Below are 20157 nucleotides of genomic sequence, written 5' to 3'. Positions count from 1 at the left end.
ATCTTTAGTTGACCTCCTGCTGAGGGAACAATTGGGGGCTCTATGAAGAAACTTTACATGATCTTACAGATATTACAGTAATTTTTATGGATCTAGAACCATCAGATTTTGTCTCTGGAACCAACTTGCAGTGGGAACACTGAATGTTCCTGCTCACAGCTCAGGAAAGAGTGCTTTTCCTCATTGGTAACTTTACACACTCTGGTCTCAGATTCAAGTTCTTTGAGTCAGGAAACATCTGGCTCTCCACTCTTGTATGAAAGGCCTAGAACTGAGAGTAGCCTCATCAGAGGAAATTCCTTTGGGCTAGTTTCACCCCTGGCCTTTACAGACCTTTGTTCTTTAGGGGAAAGGTTGATTCAGTCTTTGGACAGGTGATTTGCCTGTTGCTGAGGCTTAGGGATATAGCTCTGGAGTGAGGTAGTCCTGTCTTCTTGCTCTTTAAGAAATCCTCATGGCGGATACCATTCAGTGAGGCTGTAGAGGAGACCTAGACACCTTTAAGTGCAAGGGGCTTGGTTGTCTTTTGTGTCTTTGCCTTTGGTGTTTCATCTCCCAAAGTAAGATCCAGCAGACCTGGGTGGTTTGACTGTCCTTGAAGTATTAGACCTCTTTCTTGGATGTTTATGCAAACCAGATTCAAGCAGACAATGCCATGAAGGTGGTGCACATCAATTGTCAGAGTTTTGCAGTAGCAAAAAAGATAGATTGGTATCCTTGGCAAAATGTCATACTCCAGCCTTGTCAGGCATGAGCATTCCAGGTATATACAGTATAGTACAGTATCAAACAGATTGCACCAGACAGCAGCTCCTAAATTTGTGAGAGTGATTCCTACCCCTGGAGATGAGTCAAACTAAAGGTTAGGCAGTTTTGTTGCAGTGGTCCTCTGGTGGATACAATGGACCCCATCAGATCAGTACTTTCTGACCTATTCCTCCTCTTGTTTGTCTCGAATGTTTCGGATGGAAGGCATTCCGATTTTCTTCATTGTTCCAGGTTGACCCAGGCTGATGTGGTACATCAACCTAAAGGGACACTAGATAGTTGCTCAGAAGGATCTACTGGAGTAAGATCATCTGTTCCCAACAAATGTTTTTTGCCATCCATTTCCAAGTTGCCTTTAACAGATTGACGATTGAAGCTCAAGTTCGGAGAGACGGGGCATCATGGAGTCTAAGAATCCCTTGATATTAAGCTGTGATGTCCACTTCTTGTTAAATCTATTGCTGAGCATGCTATAAGCCTCAGGACTTCCTTCCCAGGAGTTTATTCATTGGACAAGTCCTCTCCTGCAGCTGGGACCAGGTTCCCAGCACTCTTAGGGCTCTCAATGATGCTGCCCATGTGACTCTGTGGGATAGAATGAAGTTCACTTTGCTTAGTGAGGCGAGTGTTTGGACTGGTATGGCATGGAGCCCTTAATGGGATTTGCATAGGATAAATTTGTTTAGACCAAGTTCTTCATCTTTCATGGGGTAGTTTCTATCTGTCTACTCAAACATGAACATGACATCCTTACCCAGTTCTTCGGTCTGCCTCCACTTCACCCAAAGAAAGTCATATGATAAGCTTTTGAATTAACTTTAGAAGCCACAAGGCAATTTAAAAGCTGGTGCCTTCAACCCTTGTTGGCTTCTTTGAAGCTAGGCATAGCTGTTCTAGCTACATAAATGTGTCTGTTGTATGCAAGTTGCTGTCCTTGATCTGGATGCATTGAGGGAGTATTTAATCTGGGGATGTCCAAAAGCAGGCTCACTATAGGTTAGGCAAACCACAAACAAATATCAACAAGTCTAAGACACAACAACAGCAAAGCTGTGAACTGCCTGCAATTCAAAGAGCCTGTTTAAGGGGGTCTTACAAACAAAGCTGACTTCAGATGAGGCCAAATGTCCACCTGGCAGAAAGTGAGGATAGAAGTCCAGGTTATCTGAAGCCTAAAACACTCACAGATTTAGTGTGTCTTGTCAGGATTAAACCTGAACCCTAGACCATGAGGTTGGAAGATAGCCTGCCAAGTCTTGACAAGATGGTGAAACAAGAAAATGGAACATCAGTACAGGGTCCATCTTGGAAAAGAAGAGTAAATACTCTGTCTGAAAGAAGTGAGGCTGAGAAATAGACCCTGAACCACATCCATTCAATAGAAAGAACTTAGCTTTGGGTGGGCCAGGGTTCGATTGAGGGATCAGGTACATATGTCCTGATTGGGGAGACAGAAACTATGCTAGGCAAGAGGAGGAACTCAGTTCCAACACCATTTTTTCTTATGCAAAACAGTGAAGGGTTCTTGCTGAATAAGGCTGCCAGTCCAGACACTCGCCTCAACAAAGTGATGGCTACCAGACAACTATTTTACAACCCACAGGGTCACAAGGAGAAGTAACATGGGAGGTTACTAATAGTGCTGAGAAATGAATGCTGGCTGAGAACAAGCTGTAGAAGAGCACACAGAGAAATGTCTAGGGAGGAAGTCCTAAAGCTTACACCAAGATAAGCATGCAGCAAATGTCCAGTGACAGATTTTACAAAAAGCAGACCTCCCAACTTAGCATCAAAGGATTCTCAGTCTCCATGGGGTTCTTCCTCTCAGCAGCTGAGTTTCAACCACCATGCTGTTAAAGGCAGCAACTATGAAGCCAGGTGGAAAAACGGTCCTTGGGAACAGAATATCCTGATTTGTAGATCTCCGTAGTAACATTCCTATCAGGTTGTTGCTCCAAATCTCTCTGGGCAAGCCTGGAACAATGAAAAATACCAGTATAGGAACCACTCCCAAAGTTGCAGGTACTGCTGGTGGAAGAAGTCTGACTGCCATTTGTGTTTGTATGGAATGCAAATGGCTATCAAGGGTGGAAAGTGATGTTCTGCAAAGGGAGAGCCAAACTGCCAAAAACTTGTGCATACTATGTGGGAACCAAAGACTCCAATGAAGATTGAGTCTCCTGCAATCAAGGGTGTCCAGGTTTCCTTCCCAGACCAACTGACTGGCATTTGTCTAAGGGATTTCTTAAAGAACAGGAAGGGAGGACTCACTCACTCCAGAGCCAGCCCCTTGAGCCTGTCTATTCGAAGAGAGCATGACATCTTGTAAAAGTCTATTTAGAAACTGTGCCAAAGGAAATGTTTCACAAGAGACTACCCGCAGATCTAAGATTATCATACAAAAGTTGGAAAGTCAGATGCCTCCTGTTCCAGAGAGATTGAATCTGAAATCAGAGTGTGTAAAGTTATTAATAAGAAAAAGAAATAAGAAATTGAGTTGGTCCCAATTTGTTGGAATATGTGGAGGTTAATGTCACATTGCTTGATGGAGCCCTTGCTGACTGTTCCCTCAACAGGAGATCTTTCCAAAGATTCTGCTATGAGAATGTTACAGGAATGCAGTAAAGATAGTATTGGGTTATTCAACCTGATGAATACCCAAGGTGCTGATGAATGATATGACAAAGAAAAGGATCTCAGCTTGGTAGAGCATAGGCCCTATACCATGAGCGATTCCCTTCCTCGTTACATGTTACATTTTTTATCTACACCTTTTCGTTGTTGGATTGCATTATAGATATTTTATTTATGTCAAAATTTAATTATTATTTATTATCATTGTCATGAATTACCTTTTTTAGGCATTTTATTGGGGCATTTATGTCATGATTGAATATTTTGAATCTATTTTTATTATTGTGAAAAATAACCTTCTGCCTTTAGAACCTTAAATTTCACATTTTCCTTAAAGGTTATATAAATTTGTAGATTTTATAATAATAATAATGTATATTATAATATATATAATAATATATATAATATTGTAGATTATTGTGATTTTATGCAATGAAAATGGTAAGTTAAACAAGTCATGTATTTAGCAGGCATGGTCTCTTGTTGCATGAATAATTGGTGAATACTTGGCTCTCTAGGGCATCATTGTGTAGGTCATTACACTTTTTAATTTACCCACATAAACACAGCCTGTCTGGTAATTCCCACAGAATCATTTCCCAAGGAGAAATATTTTTTATATAATACGTTGTTGCCCTGCAACACTGATGCAAGAAATAGAAGGTGCAGGTTGGTTAATATGTTTCATGAAGCATTTTTCTTAAGCAGTGCAGCTACCTGGTTGTGTCTGGTAATGCCTGGTATCACGTATTATAAAATCCTAATAATAATAATACTAATAGCAAAAATATGGATAAAAATTGCACTAGAAACATCATACAGCATCAAGTTACATACAGTTGCTAAAGAACAAAACATGGAAACTGATTTACTAAAGGATGAAAGAATGAAGAATGTTCACGCAATAGACTGTATGAATATTCACTTCAATTATCCAGTCGTTTGCAGATTAAATAAATAAACAGGGGTTTCTTTACACATATTGAATAATTGAAGCAAATCTTCACACAATTTATTGTGTATATATTCTCAAATACTTTAGCAAATCAGCCTCGTTGCATGAATCATTTTTTCTTCCAAACTAGGCTGAATTTTGTGCTTTGCCTGGAGCTATCCCTTGATGTATAACTTACAAACATAATAGAACACCACATACAAAAAGAACATTTTAAATTATTAAAAATGTGTTCTGCTTTAGTTTTTACTGATCAAACTAAAGCAGAATACGTGCATATGGTTCTATTCTTTTACACAGAAATAGATGCATTTGTCTCCTTTTTTGAAACATGAAAACATAAGAAAACCAAAATACAAAGATACAAAAATGAATAATTGCTTCAAATTAACATTTAATTTAATTTAATTACATTTAATTTAATTCCTGGTTTAAAGGAAACATAAATGAAATTTGAAGGTATGAAACAATTGCTGAAGGCTAAGGTAATATGTTTATGTGCTTGAATGATACAAGACTAGACAATGTCTGTGTAGTAGCAGTGATATTTTATTTTGTTCTGATAAACACAGTTCTCTTAAAGTAGGTACTAGTATACTTTTCCCATATAACTATGTAAACTTCTTTTAAGCTGAAGTCGACATGTAAAGCATTTAATTTTGCTTTCCTTTTTTATGTGTATATAATGATGAATAATAATATTGAAACAACAGTAATAATATTATTATTAATAATGGCTTGCCGACCAGCCACAGTAGATACACTGCGGCAGGGCGGCAACGCTGCGCAAAAACACGTATATATACGTGATTTTGCATTTTGGGTAGGGGGCGCGCGAGGCACAGGTGTCAATCACTGGGTCCCGGCCGATGATTACCCGCCGGAGCCCGACGATTACCGGCAAACGCTGACAGGGAGGACGGCTGCATTGTTTTCAATGCAGCTCTACTCCCAGTCAATTTGAGCACACTGGTTCGGATGGCTGAGCTCAGCCTTCCGGATCAGTGTGCTTACAGTGAAGCACACACCCCCCCGCCCCCTAGTGAAATACTCCCATTACACCATTAAGCCTTTGATTGACTTCTAATGTTAACCCCTTCCTCCCCAGTGCCATTAGTACAGTGTTAGTGTTTTTTTTTGCACTGATCACTGTATTAGTGTCACTGGGGATGTCAGTGACCCCAGGTCAGTTCCCCCCAGTGTCAGAAAGTCCACCGCAGTCCCGCCATAAGTCACTGATTGCTGCCATAAGTTGCTGTTCGCCGCCATTATTAGTATTAAAAAGAAAAAATTCCAGTATATATACCGTATTGGAATTTATTTTTTTAGCAACAACATGTCACAGAATACATTTTGACCTAAATTTATGACAAAATTAGATGTTTACATTTTTTTACTGGACATGTTTTGTAGCAAATAGTCCAAAATATAGACAAGAAAAATTGGTGTGGCGCTAAGGCAAATAACACTAATCCCACATATCATATAAAATATATAATATATAATATATATACATAAACAGATGATTATATATAGTCATGCATAATACCTCTAACATAACCCCCAACTGGGGCACGTGAATAGATGCTAGTGATGGTGACACAAAACACCATGCAAAGGAATGTAAAATTCCTACAAGTGACAGAGGTGCATAAATTACAGTCCACTACACACAAAGACTGTGATCCTTGAACAAGCGTGAAAGTGCCACTGGTGTCACTGGTGTCACAATCCAGAAATGGTAAGAGTGCCTCCTCACCTCCCCGCACTGACCACAAAAGCCAATACGCCTTTGCACCTTATAGGTGTAATCCTCGAGTGCCAGCCGGTAAGGTCCACACTGGATGCTACCTCAGACGCTGTAATCCCAAATGCCAACTCCAGCTGCTATATAGTGGTGGTATTAGACCACCAGATGATGCTCAGAGACATAAGAAGAGACTTGCCATAGCGTGATACCGCAATATTTATTGATAAGATTGTAAACAAATAGAATGCCCACTCACATGTCCATAATAAGAATACAGCCTCGTGCTATGGGTGTACCCGGAGTCCCAATATGGCGCGTGCGTCGGAAGTGACGTCACCGCGTACCGGAAGTGTCGTCAGGGCGTACCAACGCGTTGCGTCACGAATACCACGTGACTTCATCAGGGTGACCGCCCATAGTGAGAACACTACTTTTTATAGGCCGCTGGGGTGTCAATCAGCCAACTAGCCCACCCACCGCGGCCATTTTCCCGGAGTCCAGATAATAGGTACTAAAATAAATCCGCAACATAATCTAGCAGCCATATTGTGGACCAGGTAAAAGGGTATACGGAGCAACAATCCTCCTGTATATACCCCATGCATAATAACACCCATTTTGCACTTTAGCAGGATAAATAGGATAGCTAAGCTACCCCAAATCAACTTTAATAAAATACTAAGCAATAACTAACATGGAACAATATATTAACCACTCAGTTAAAAAACTTAGTTAAATAACTTAGTTAAAAAACCTGCTTGTGCATATAACCATACACGCACATGCAGGAAACAACATATGAAATACATTACGCACAAAGGAATAAAATTTGCATAAAAATGATAAAATAATTAGAACAAGATGATAATTTTTATGCAAATTTTATTCATTTTTATGCAAATTTTATTCCTTTGTGCGTAATGTATTTCATATGTTGTTTCCTGCATGTGCGTGTATGGTTATATGCACAAGCAGGTTTTTTAACTAAGTTATTTAACTAAGTTTTTTAACTGAGTGGTTAATATATTGTTCCATGTTAGTTATTGCTTAGTATTTTATTAAAGTTGATTTGGGGTAGCTTAGCTATCCTATTTATCCTGCTAAAGTGCAAAATGGGTGTTATTATGCATGGGGTATATACAGGAGGTTTGTTGCTCCGTATACCCTTTTACCTGGTCCACAATATGGCTGCTAGATTGTAAGCTTGAAAGAGCAGGGCCCTCGATCCCCTCATGTTTTGCATTGTATTGGTATTGTTCTGTCACACGTTCTGTCCCCCTTTGTAATGTACAGCGCTGAGCGAACTATTGGCGCTTTATAAATACTGAATAATAATAATAATAATAATAATAATAATGTTGCGGATTTATTTTAGTACCTATTATCTGGACTCCGGGAAAATGGCCGCGGTGGGTGGGCTAGTTGGCTGATTGACACCCCAGCGGCCTATAAAAAGTAGTGTTCTCACTATGGGCGGTCACCCTGATGAAGTCACGTGGTATTCGTGACGCAACGCGTTGGTACGCCCTGACGACACTTCCGGTACGCGGTGATGTCACTTCCGACGCACGCGCCATATTGGGACTCCGGGTACACCCATAGCACGAGGATACAGGAGGATCATTTTAAGGCTGTATTCTTATTATGGACATGTGAGTGGGCATTCTATTTGTTTACAATCTTATCAATAAATATTGCGGTATCACGCTATGGCAAGTCTCTTCTTATGTCTCTGAGCATCATCTGGTGGTCTAATACCACCACTATATAGCAGCTGGAGTTGGCATTTGGGATTACAGCGTCTGAGGTAGCATCCAGTGTGGACCTTACCGGCTGGCACTCGAGGATTACACCTATAAGGTGCAAAGGCATATTGGCCCTTGTGGTCAGTGCGGGGAGGTGAGGAGGCACTCTTACCATTTCTGGATTGTGACACCAGTGACACCAGTGGCACTTTCACGCTTGTTCAAGGATCACAGTCTTTGTGTGTAGTGGACTGTAATTTATGCACCTCTGTCACTTGTAGGAATTTTACATTCCTTTGCATGGTGTTTTGTGTCACCATCACTAGCATCTATTCACGTGCCCCAGTTGGGGGTTATGTTAGAGGTATTATGCATGACTATATATAATCATCTGTTTATGTATATATATTATATATTATATATTTTATATGATATGTGGGATTAATGTTATTTGCCTTAGCGCCACACCAATTTTTCTTGTCTATATACGTACTTTTTGGTTTAAAGGAGGGTGTTGGCAGCTTAGTGTAGGTTTTTCTTCATCTGAAGCGCAGGAGGTATTAATATTTTTAGTCCAAAATATAGTTTTTTTTTCTCAAAATTATCGGACATTTTTTTTATAGCGCAAAAAATAAAACGTACAGGCAATCAAATACCACCAAAAGAAAGCTCAATTCGTGGGGAAAAAAGGACGTAAATTTAATTTGGATGCAGCACTGCATGACTTTTGGAACCGCTTTCTGACCGCCCTATAGCAGAAATACTACTAAAGGGCGGCACGGGTGCACAAAATCACATATATATATGTGTGTGATTTGCGCTCCTGTGGTTTTCACGCCCCTCCCAGACCACTTCAGATTACCCTTCAGTACACCAGTAATTACATTTAACCCATTGATTGCCAGGAACCCGCTCATACACAATAAACCTCCATTGCTAGTATAGTGTCTGAACAGATCAATATCTTTGAACAGATCAGCACTATACCAGCGTTCACATTAGTATAGTGTCCCCAAAAAACGCAGCGTTACTGGGATCAGCCCCGACACCTGCAAGCACCTGCATTTAGCCACTACGTTTACCCCCCCCCCCTCTCCCCCAGCAAGTGCAAAGTCAGTAGGTGACTGTCACTTGATTTTTTGGACATATAAGAAAATGCAAAAAGTGAAAACCATTTTCTTATATGTACAGTTCACTCACAGCATCACTATAGCACATTTTCAGGTTCATCATGTTTAGTTGAGGACGTGTTTGTTTGTGCTGTTCTTTTCACACATGATAGTGCACTTGTGCTGTTTGTGTTGTTTGTGCTGTTTTTTCACATTTGTTACTATATTTGTGGGCATTACATTTTTCCCACCTTTCTTTGCTGATTTATTTTGTTTTTTGATTAGCCCAGCACCATCTTCCTCTTTGTTTCTTTACTATTTGGTCATATAGCTGGGTGCTAGCAGCTTTTCCAGGCAGGGGGGTGTAGTTTAGCATTTTGTTGGGGTTTTAGTGGCAGCGCAGGAGGTTTTTTCATATTCAACATACAGACATACATACATACATACAACCACACATGCACATAAATATACATATGCAAACGCACACATATACATAATACATACGTACATACAACACACACATACATTCATACAAAAAAACACAGCTTATTGTACCTGGATGACCAGCGTTTGGCACATGCAGCACCTGAGTAAGATACCTGTGTACCCAGTACTGCATGGAAGGGAAGCAGGACAGGTCGGCACTCAGGTAGCAGCTTTCCTAGTACAAAGCTTTGCCCATTACTGCCCACTCCAGCTCTACAATCCAGTGTTTAAAGACAGCTGTCGAGGCTGTACTAGAATATTACAACAAAAAAGCAGCTGCCTTCCCCTGCCTAGCCGCACGGACTAGGTGGCGCTTCTGTGCTTCTCTTTCTCCCTGCTTACAGGAGTAGTGAGTGACTCTGCTGTCACATCTCCTGTCAACCTATAGTGGCAGAGCCTAATGCAAGATTATCATAGGGCCCCCGTGCACCCCGGGCAGTGCCCAGGCGGACCTATGCATTAAGACGGCCCTGTTCTGGCCAGATGTACATCCATACCACTGGTGTGTAGTGCAAATATAGCCTAATCAGTGTATAGCAGAGCAAAGCCTTCTAAAACACAACACTCACATGGCTCATGCCTTCACATATGCCAAAAATATAAGCATTGTTCCTCATTAAGAAATTCAGCAAAAAATGTCCTTTGACCAGAGTGGCCAAGACTGTACATGTCACTGTTTTTTACATACCAATTATCATCATAATGTTTCTTTATTGCATATAATTAGGCATTATCTACCAAAACAAATGTATACTGTCATTAAATGTATATTGTCCTAAAAAAATATAGCAAATAAAAAGTATTATAGCATATACAATACACAAGCACATTGTAATTTAATGTTATTAAAAATTACTTTTCCTTTTCAATCTGCAACTACTGTCATTTTCTGTAAAATTAAATGCAATTTAGCAACCTGGATACATCATTGGTGTACAGAACACCCCCAGAAATCCCATCAGAAGCTTGTGTGATTAACTCACAGATTTTCCCAGAAATTTGCACTAAGATACAAGTAAAATTTTAGGCATCTCCCGCAATTGGGATTTCCATTTTGGTGAGATATTTCCTAAGGGTAAATACTTCTAAAGGGATGCGAACCCTACAGCTTTTCTCATTAGAGCGCGGAGAGTGCATCAGATGATTAGAATAAATCAGTCCCATCCATTTAGAATCAGTCTGCAAAGGACATGGTGGAACAACAGTTATTTCTATAGAGCAATAGGTAAGAACAATGACAGGAAGGAATCTGCTACAATTTTTGTTATAATCCATGTAATATACACTAATCATCCAGAGGGGCTTGTTTCTTTTCTCAACAAAAGTTGAGTTAATCTTTAATAGGAACAAAACTGACATTGAATGAAATTTGACAGTTCTTTAAAGGTAATACATTTATGATAAAAATTCATAATGATATGATACTAATCCCTATACTATGTTGAGTCAATGCCTCTAATGTCTGGAACAATACTTTATAATTTAGAAGGTCAGCTGATGAATAAGTATGCAGAGTCAGCACAGTGGCTAAATGGTTAGCACTTCCACCTGGCAGTACTAGGGTCATTGGTTCAAATCCCAGCCACAGCACCACCTGCCTGGAGTTTGCATGTTCTCCCTGTGCATGTGTGGGTTTTCTCTGGTTTCCTTCCACTATCCAAGGGTAAGTTAATTGGATCCTGTCTAAATTGGCCCTAGTATGTGTATGAATGTTAGTTACGGATGTTAGATTGTACATCTCTTGAGAGTTAGGGACTGATGTGAATGTATAATATATATATAAAAGCACTGCATAAATTGAGAGCACTGTATAATTACCTGAAATAAAGAAAGTAATTATAATATAAAACTGTATACTGTCAGTCTTCATGCTTTAAAATCGGCTAAAACTATACAGAGGGTAGTTATTTAGGCCACTTTTCCCTTATCGGTTAATTAAATTGACTGCTATCATGCTCTGTTGAACAGTAAAAAAAGAAATGAATAGCTTAGTAAGTCATTAATTGGTGGATATTTTTTGTAGGTAGCACATTATTCTAAAACTCATTACCTGCTTGATGGAATGGAATATGTTTTACTTAAAGTGATGCTATTTTTAAAAATATATATTTTTTAAATATATTCTTCAGATTTTTTTTAACATATAAAAAAGTAATTTTAACATATATTTTTACATATATTTGTAAATGCATTCCAAAAATGTAGATTTGTAATTTTAAAGACATACAGTATATTTGAAATGTATTTTTAAAAATAGTTTTAATATATTTTGTAATAAAAATGCATTTCAACATGCAGTATATATATATATATATATATATATATATATATATATATAAAAATATATTTTGAAATATATTGAATATGGCCAAAACTGAAAATTGTAGCATGGCAATATATTTGACAAGAATATTTTAAAGATATATTTCAAATATATTTTTCTTCCATATGGGTATGCTCTACAGTATGAGTCTGTGTCTGCACAGCCCTAATTGGTGCTGTGCCGATCATATGACAAAAAAAAAAAGTTTCAGAACCCAATTCAAATGAAATAAATAACTGTTTTACAGCTCCCTATACATTTTTGTTGAACATCAATTGTGTATTTTTTGTGCATTAATATAGTGTAGGTGGAGTCAAAGATGATTGACACCAGCTATCATTTTGTTCAGATGGCATCTGCATCCAAGGTGCTTTTTTACTTTACTGGTATGAACAATTACATTTCATACTGTATATTTAATATTGATTTATATTAAAACATATTTTTGTGAGTTTCTTAGTGAATGTAATAAACCAGCATTATATATCCCTCCCCTATAGTGTTTAGCAATAAAAGGACATGGAGGAGGAGGGCTGGGAGTGTCATTTACCATTGTGCATTTACTCACATGTGTCACTCTATAATCATGTGTGCTGCACAGATAATAAAAAGAAGGAAATGAGGAGTTTAGAAGGGAACCTAAACTAGAGCATGCTCAATAGATGGTAATAGCTGGTCTACACAATCTCAGGCTGTAGAGGAGACATGATGGGAGGGACACCTGAAGGCAGGATCAACCAGATATATTTCACTCTACACAAAATAAATGCTTTATTGGTTTGTGAGAATGCACAGTTTTATATAGCATGTTTTGAGAACTTAGGTTTAATGGCATTTTAAAAAGTTCTACTATAACAAGAGAGTCTTTGGGAGCAGACAAATGAAATAAATGGGATTAAAGTTATTACTGTAATTACGCAGTAAATAGGCTTATTTTGTAATGTTAGCCATAGCACAAACTGATTTTTTTTAAATGTAACCATTCTTTATTACATATTGAAAATGTCTAGAAAGGTTGGGGGTACCTGACTGCGTGGAACAACCAAAGATCTTAGATCTTATCTTTTATAAGTAGTGTTGCTCAAACACATCTGTGCATGATTCGTCATCAATTCATTCAAACAGGCTGAAAATTGCTAAGAACCCCATATCCAAATGTAATTGAAATCAATAGTGACCAGAATTCAGGTGGGCTGTACACATCCCACTTCTGCCACTAAATTACAGATTCTGAGCTGTAATTTAACCACCAGGAATACTAGATGATGTCATTGTCTAACTTGGTCAAATACCGCTGGGAATACTAGGTGATGTCATTGTCCAAACTTGGTCAAATACCGCTGGGAATAGTAGGTGATGTCATTGTCAAAACTTGGTCAAATACCGCTGGGAATAGTAGGTGATGTCATTGTCCAAACATGGTCAAATACCACTGGAAATACTAGGTGATGTCATTGTCCAAACTTGGTCAAATACCACTGGAAATACCAAGTGATGTCATTGTCCAAACTTGGTCAAATACCACTGGAAATACTAGGTGATGTCATTGTCCAAACATGGTCAAATACCGCTGGGAATAGTAGGTGATGTCATTGTCCAAACTTGGTCAAATACCGCTGGGAATACTAGGTGATGTCATTGTCCAAACATGGTCAAATACCACTGGAAATACTAGGTGATGTCATTGTCCAAACTTGGTCAAATACCACTGGAAATACTAGGTGATGTCATTGTCCAAACTTGGTCAAATACCACTGGAAATACTAGGTGATGTCATTGTCCAAACTTGGTCAAATACCGCTGGGAATAGTAGGTGATGTCATTGTCCAAACATGGTCAAATACCGCTGGAAATACTAGGTGATGTCATTGTCCAAACTTGGTCACTTACCTCCGGGAATACTAGGTGATGTAATTGTCCAAACATGGTCAGTGATGTCACCTGGGATTCCCAGCTGTAAATTTAAATTGCTGCTGCTGGGAATCTTTCCTTTATTGGCAGGACTGTGGCACATACACAGCAAGTGACAGGTCATTGTGATTGATGTGAATTACCTTGCTGCATCCCATGATTGATGTGAATTACTTTGCTGAATATCATAACTGATGCTGGATTTACATATGGGTGCATTAATAAATTTTACTTTAAAAGCTGAAAGGTAAGTGTTTGTGTTCTATTTGATACATTTTTTTAATTCTTTTTTTACTTTTAATGTTTTGTTTGTGGCAATGGGCAAGGACTACTAATTTACCCCAAAATTCATTCATTCCCCTTGGGGGAGACACCATAAGTGCCATCATAAGTACCATCCTATTACCACCAGAAGCACCAACCTATTACCCATTACCTCTATCCCCTCTTTGGTGCACACAGAGGTGGGGAAGAGACCCTTGGTACAGATTGGGACAAGAGTGCTTTGCAAGGAGGGGGGGGGGGCTTCACCCTGGTATTGTACTGGAAGGGGAGACTCCTGCCCTCCCTTACCTGGTCACCTAGACTGCATTCCTGGATAAGATTCCAGTTGGAATAGTAAGGGGAACCCCATACCAAACTGAATCTATGATGTCCAGGGTGAATTTAGTGTTTTCCCAAACATTAACAGCAATCCTGTTTGTACTCTAAAAAAACAACAATTAAATATTATCTAATTATTGTCTAAACCCATGAACAAATTTAATACAATGAAGCTTACCAGTTCTTAGATATGGTGGCTGCATTTGTTTATATTCAGTTTTTATTTTTATCTGAATATCCTTTCATAATTGTAATTTTCCCAACTCACACTTTCTTGGAATTGGCTGTTTGGTGCCAGTGGGTGCTGCAGCGATGATCGGCTGGAAACCATGGACATTCAAAGCTGAAAATATGTTGCCAGCACACCAAGGATCCTCCAAATGGGTCCAAAGGTTTATTCAACAGTCACAGCATATTTACAAAGACATAGTTTTGGAACCGTGCAGGGCCCCTTCATCAGGCAGTGTGGGACGTGTGCAGCTCCGAAACATTGGCTTGATGCCTGGTGACATATTTTCAGCTTTGGTTATCCTGTCAGACATTGTATTGTATCTATGGGGGAACAGTGTTGCCCCCAGACAGAATTGTTAGAGCTGTTTAGGGACAACCTAGATGTTAGAAGCAAACTGGATTTCTTGAAGGATTAACATGTATTTTTCTGTACTTTTCATTTTGCATTTTAAGAGACAAAACTTGAAGAAATGGCACGTATTGGAGAGGTGTACTGAATTATTTTTTCCCAATACACACAGCTAAAGTTAGGAGTATTATGATTAAAAAAGAAATTACTATATGGTATTTGAATGTTCACATGGAAACCTTTATTTAATTAAATCACAGAGCAATGTGAAATCACCGATAGTGACCTACCAATTGTTTCTAGTAAGCTGATTACATCAATCCGCTGAAAGCAGGTCTTTTGTTGCACACGTTACTATACTTTACTATATTCTACTTTACCATTAATCAAAGCTCATAATTGTATAAATGTACTCCACATATTCCTCATACAATAGTATTTTAACATTTTTCTATTAAACTAAAAGAACTGGACCATGTTAATCCTTCTTGCAGGTGCTTATTATATAAATGGGCAATATGGAAAAAGGTGGAGATAATCAAACATCAGTCTCAGAATTCCTGTTGTTAGGACTTACTGATCATCCCAAGCTGAATTTTCTTTTTTTCATGATCATTTTATTAATGTATTTCGTGACTATAATTGGGAATTTGGGTATGGTCATTTTAATATGTTGCTCCTCCAAACTTCATAGTCCTATGTACTTCTTCCTTGGCAATTTGTCATTTTCAGACTTGTGTTATTCTTCTGTTATCACTCCAAAGCTGATGACCAACTTGTATTCCGACCAGAAAGTTATATCTTTTAAAGGGTGTGCAACACAACTATTCTTTTTCGCATTGTTTGTAGGTTCAGAGTGTTTTCTTGTGACTGTGATGTCCTATGATCGTTATGTGGCAATTTGCAATCCTTTATTATATACAGTTATCATGAGCAAGCCACTCCAGCTTAAATTGGTTGGGACTGCTTACTCAGGAGGAATACTAACCTCAATAATACACACTAGCTGCACTTTCAGTATGACTTTCTGTGGTTCAAGCAAAGTTAACCATTTCTTTTGTGACATCCCACCACTTCTAAAACTCTCCTGCAATAACACTTTTATCAGTGAGCTTTTTATGTTTCTCTTATCTAGTATCTTAGGAGGCTTATCTGCAACAGTAATCATGTTTTCCTATACTAAAATAATATCTACAATCCTAAGGATGCAGTCTCCAGAAGGAAGGCAAAAAACTTTCTCCACTTGTTCCTCTCACTTACTAGTAGTTGCTTTATTTTTTGGCACAGCCATCTTTGAGTATGCAAGGCCGATTTCTAGTTACTCAATCCAGAAGGACAAAATCATTTCTTTTGTGTATACAGTTGTCATTCCAATGTTAAATCCAATCATTTATAGTCTTAGAAATGCTCATGTGAAAAATGCCTTTAATGGTGTCTTAGATAAAATTTCTTGGAAATAGCAAGATTTATTGCTAAATATGTATATTACAATGTATGTAACATTCAAATATGTAATGTTTCTGTAATAGAGTAAATCTAAGAGACAGATTAAACCTATAGTTCTAATGAGATTCCAGACCATTCACATTCAAAATTAGAGGGTTAAGTTTTGTCTTCAGAAAAATGAATATACATTTGACAAGGGAAAGAGTTTAAATGAACTTGCCAAGATCTTCTAATTTATTTTTGCTTTACAACAGCAAATCAGTCAGATTACTGCCCAAGGGGCAAAGTCCTTTCGATTTGTTGCTGGTAATTTAGTTTTAGATTTTCAAGTGACCAGAGATTTGTATCTCGGGCTACTAAATATCATGGTTATAAATGAGACCTTCCGATTCCTGCAGCCTTAATTTAGTGCCTACTTTTGGAAAGGATTAACTGCATTTGTGCAGAATAACACATAAACTACTCTGCAATATGAGTACCCATCACCTCATCCAATGATTCATATCAATCATAAAAAATTATGCTCGCTGACCCAAGAAAACAAAAAAAAAAACAAACTGCCTACATAATTCTCTCCCAGTGACCCAGTCACCCATGAATGCCAGCTCTGGATGTGACACCTGAGTATTAATAGAGGGGTGGAGTCTCCTGGATGATGTAATTGACTAAATATAGACAGCACCATATTTGGTCAATGGTATGGAATTTGGAGGAACCTTACACCATTTTTTTGCTTGTTTTTTTTTTTGGGTGTGTGCAGCCCTTATGACATCCAGACAATCATCAATGATTATGGTCTGGTATATATTTTTAGACAAACCTATACTTTTTTTGTGGAGTCCTCTGTTATCCATACTAGACCCTCATCTAGAATAAGGGTCTGGTATAGATAAAGGGAATCCCCAGCCACTCTAGCTGGCTAAAACTATCATTTGCCAGCAATTCAAACATACTGGGGACAATTCACTAATAGTTAGTGACCACATATCGCATGTGATACTGAAAATGTCAATTCACTATTGCTAGTATGCAGTATTTACGACAAATAGCAAAAACGCTTTGTAAATACTGCATAAAAAGGCGTTAAAGTCAATTCAAATAAGGAAATAAATAATTGAATGCATGCAGTAATTAAGTAGTGGTCAAGGCATGCGGTATGTACTGATTGCCAAGGAGGGGGCGGCCGCTGGCATCCTTAACAACCAGTAACGGTCATGGTTGTTAAGGACGGGCAGCCGCCATGTCCTTAACAACCAACGAGTCATCAGCTGTCAGCAGGGTTCCCTGCTGACAGCTGAATGTAAAAAGAAAAGAATTGCCAGCAATTACATTTTTTTTTTTTTAAAAATGGCGCAAGGTCCCCTCCAATCCATATCAAGCCCTCCGGGGCTGGTATGGATTTTAAGGGAAACTCCCATGCCAAAATAAAAAAAAGGGGGGGTCCCCCTACAATCCATACCAGATCCTTATCTGAGCATGCAGCCTGGCAGGTCAGGAAAGGGGGGGAGAGCGGACGCCCCCCCCCCCGAATCATACCAAGCCACATGTCCTAAACATGCGGGACCTGCTTTGGGGCAAGAGGGCTCTGCTGTCCCTAAACCACCTTGTCCCCATCATGATGGGAACAAGGGCTTCTTTCCCACAACCCTTGCCAGTGGTTGTGGGAGTCTGCGGAAGGGGGGGCTTATCGAAATCTGGAGGGGGCCCCCAGATCCCACCCTTCCCTATGTGAATGAGTATGGGGTACATGGCACACAACACAGGAGGCAGGTTTTGAAAATTCCTTTATTAAAATTATTTTTGAAAAGTCATCGGTGTAGACCCATCTTCAATCATGATGCCTGCCACCACCGTAGAGCTGAAAAAAAAAGGCTCCACTCCCGACAAAGACTCCTGCCACTTGACAGTTCTTAAATAACTAAGGGGCAGGGCCACCCAGTGACTTCACTGGGTGCCCCCGCTTCCTTGTGATGTCATAGACCAGGGCAGGCTGGTTCAATGACATCTGTCGCTGGGTGGCCTCGCCCCTTAGTTATATTTATCCCCTTGCCGCCCAGCCACTGCATTAAAACGGTGGCAGGGCAGCACGGATGCGCAAAAGCACGTTTTTATACGCGCTCAGCTCTCCCGAGGTTTTCGCGCGCGCCCCCCCGCTGACCCGCGGCTGTCACCATTTGATCCCCAAGGGATCAATCATTCGGTTTCAATCAGTGATGTCCAGCTAAAATCGGATGATCAGTCCCTGTCCTATCCTGTCCTATCCTGTCCTATGTTGACAGTTACACAGGACAGGATATGATGTCATTCTTCTCTGCCTGGGCACATTCCGTTCCAGAGAGAGAAGAAGACACAGTAAAAGTGAGTAAAACATTACACATTTACAGTTAGAACACACCTAGGTCACATTTAACCCCCTGATCGCCCCCCCAGTTAACCCCTTCGCTGCCCTGTTACCAGTGTCATTGATCACAGTGAACAGATTTTTACTGATCACTGTATCATTGTCGCTGGCGACTTCCAGTAGTGTTAGCGCCCTTCCCAGATAGCGCCAGTTTGTCCGCTTGTACACCAGTAAGCCCCTTGATCACCCCCCCCCCCCGTTAACCCCTTCACTGCCCTGTCATTGATTACAGTGAAGAGTGACTTCCAATAGTGTTAGCGTCAGTTAGCGCCCCTCCCAGATAGCGTCAGATTACTGCTAGTACACAGTAATCACATTTGACCCCTTGATTGCCAGGAACACGCTCACTTGCACGCTAAACCTCCATTGCTAGTATAGTGTCTGATTGGATCAATATCTTTGATCAGATCAGCATTATACCAGCGTTCACATTACTATGGTATCCCCAAAAATGCAGCGTTAGCGGGATCAGCCCCGACACCTGCCAGCACCTGCGTTTAGCCCCTACGCACCCCCCCCCTTCTCCCCCAGCAAGTGCAGTTTCAGTAGATAACTGTCACTTGATACATTACACACAAAACCGCAGTGTTCACAGAATCAGGCCTTATCTCTGTTAGCACTTGTCGGTAAATTTTTTGTAGCGGTTCAAGCAGTCCCTGACAGCCAGGCGCTCTTTTTCCCGTGAGTTGCACTAGGTACCTATAAATTTAGCGGCCAAAATGGCTGTATAGCAAAAAATGGCATAAATTACAGTATCTATACCATAGTTTGTAGACACTATAACTTTCGCACAAAGCAATCAATCAATATACACTTATTGGGATTTTTTTTACCAAAAACATGTAGCAGAATACATTTTGGCTTAAATTTATGACTAACTTTGAGTTTACAATATATTTTTTATAGCTGAAAATAGAAAATATCGTTTTTTTCAAAATTTTCGTGCTTTTTTTGTTTATAGCGCAAAAAATAAAAAGCACACGTGATAAAATACCACCAAAAGAAAGCTCTATTTGTGTGAAAAAAAGGACGTAAATTTTGTTTGGGTACAGCATTGCATGACCATGCAATTATCAGTTGAATTAGTGCAGTGCCAAACAGAAAAAAAAGGCCTGGTCATTAAGGGGGGTAAATCCTCAGGAGGGCAAATGGTTAAGAGCTGTCAGATGGCGGGAGCCTTCGATGGTAGTGGAGCCTTTTTTTTTGGGGTTTGGGGGTGGCAGTGGGCATCATGACTGACAATAGATCTACATCTATTTTTACACTACACTTTTTTTGGTGAATGAGTAGGAGTACCATGTACCCCATACTCATTCATATGGGGAGACTGGGATCTGTGGGGCCCCCTTGTTAAAGGGGGCTTCCATATTCTGATAAGTCTCCAACCCGCAGACCCCAACAACCACTGGCCAGGGTTGTGTGGAAGAGCCCCCTGCCCCAAAGCAT

General features: G+C 39.5%; 1 protein-coding gene across 2 annotated transcripts; it reads left to right on the top strand.

Moving 5' to 3' along the window:
• Positions 1 to 13632: 13632 nt before the first annotated feature.
• On the top strand, positions 13633 to 16324 carry LOC149447546 (olfactory receptor 5AP2-like). Of its 2 annotated transcripts, XM_089652341.1 has the most exons (2): positions 13633 to 13651; positions 15399 to 16324. In XM_089652341.1, the coding sequence occupies exons 1-2, from the start codon at positions 13633 to 13635 to the stop codon at positions 16322 to 16324; spliced, it is 945 nt and encodes a 314-aa protein (XP_089508467.1). The 2 variants fall into 2 exon arrangements, with proteins under 2 accessions (XP_089508467.1, XP_089508468.1); XM_089652342.1 differs by lacking the exon at positions 13633 to 13651 and having other exon boundaries at positions 15383 to 16324.
• Positions 16325 to 20157: the final 3833 nt, after the last annotated feature.

The sequence above is a fragment of the Staurois parvus genome, unplaced genomic scaffold (genome assembly GCF_062004578.1).
Source record: "Staurois parvus isolate SC_StPar_1 unplaced genomic scaffold, SC_StPar_1.0 ptg000682l, whole genome shotgun sequence".
In the NCBI taxonomy this organism is placed as follows: domain Eukaryota; kingdom Metazoa; phylum Chordata; class Amphibia; order Anura; family Ranidae; genus Staurois; species Staurois parvus.
The sequence above is the reverse complement of the archived record's forward strand: the minus strand, read 5'-3'. Positions and strand labels throughout refer to the sequence as shown.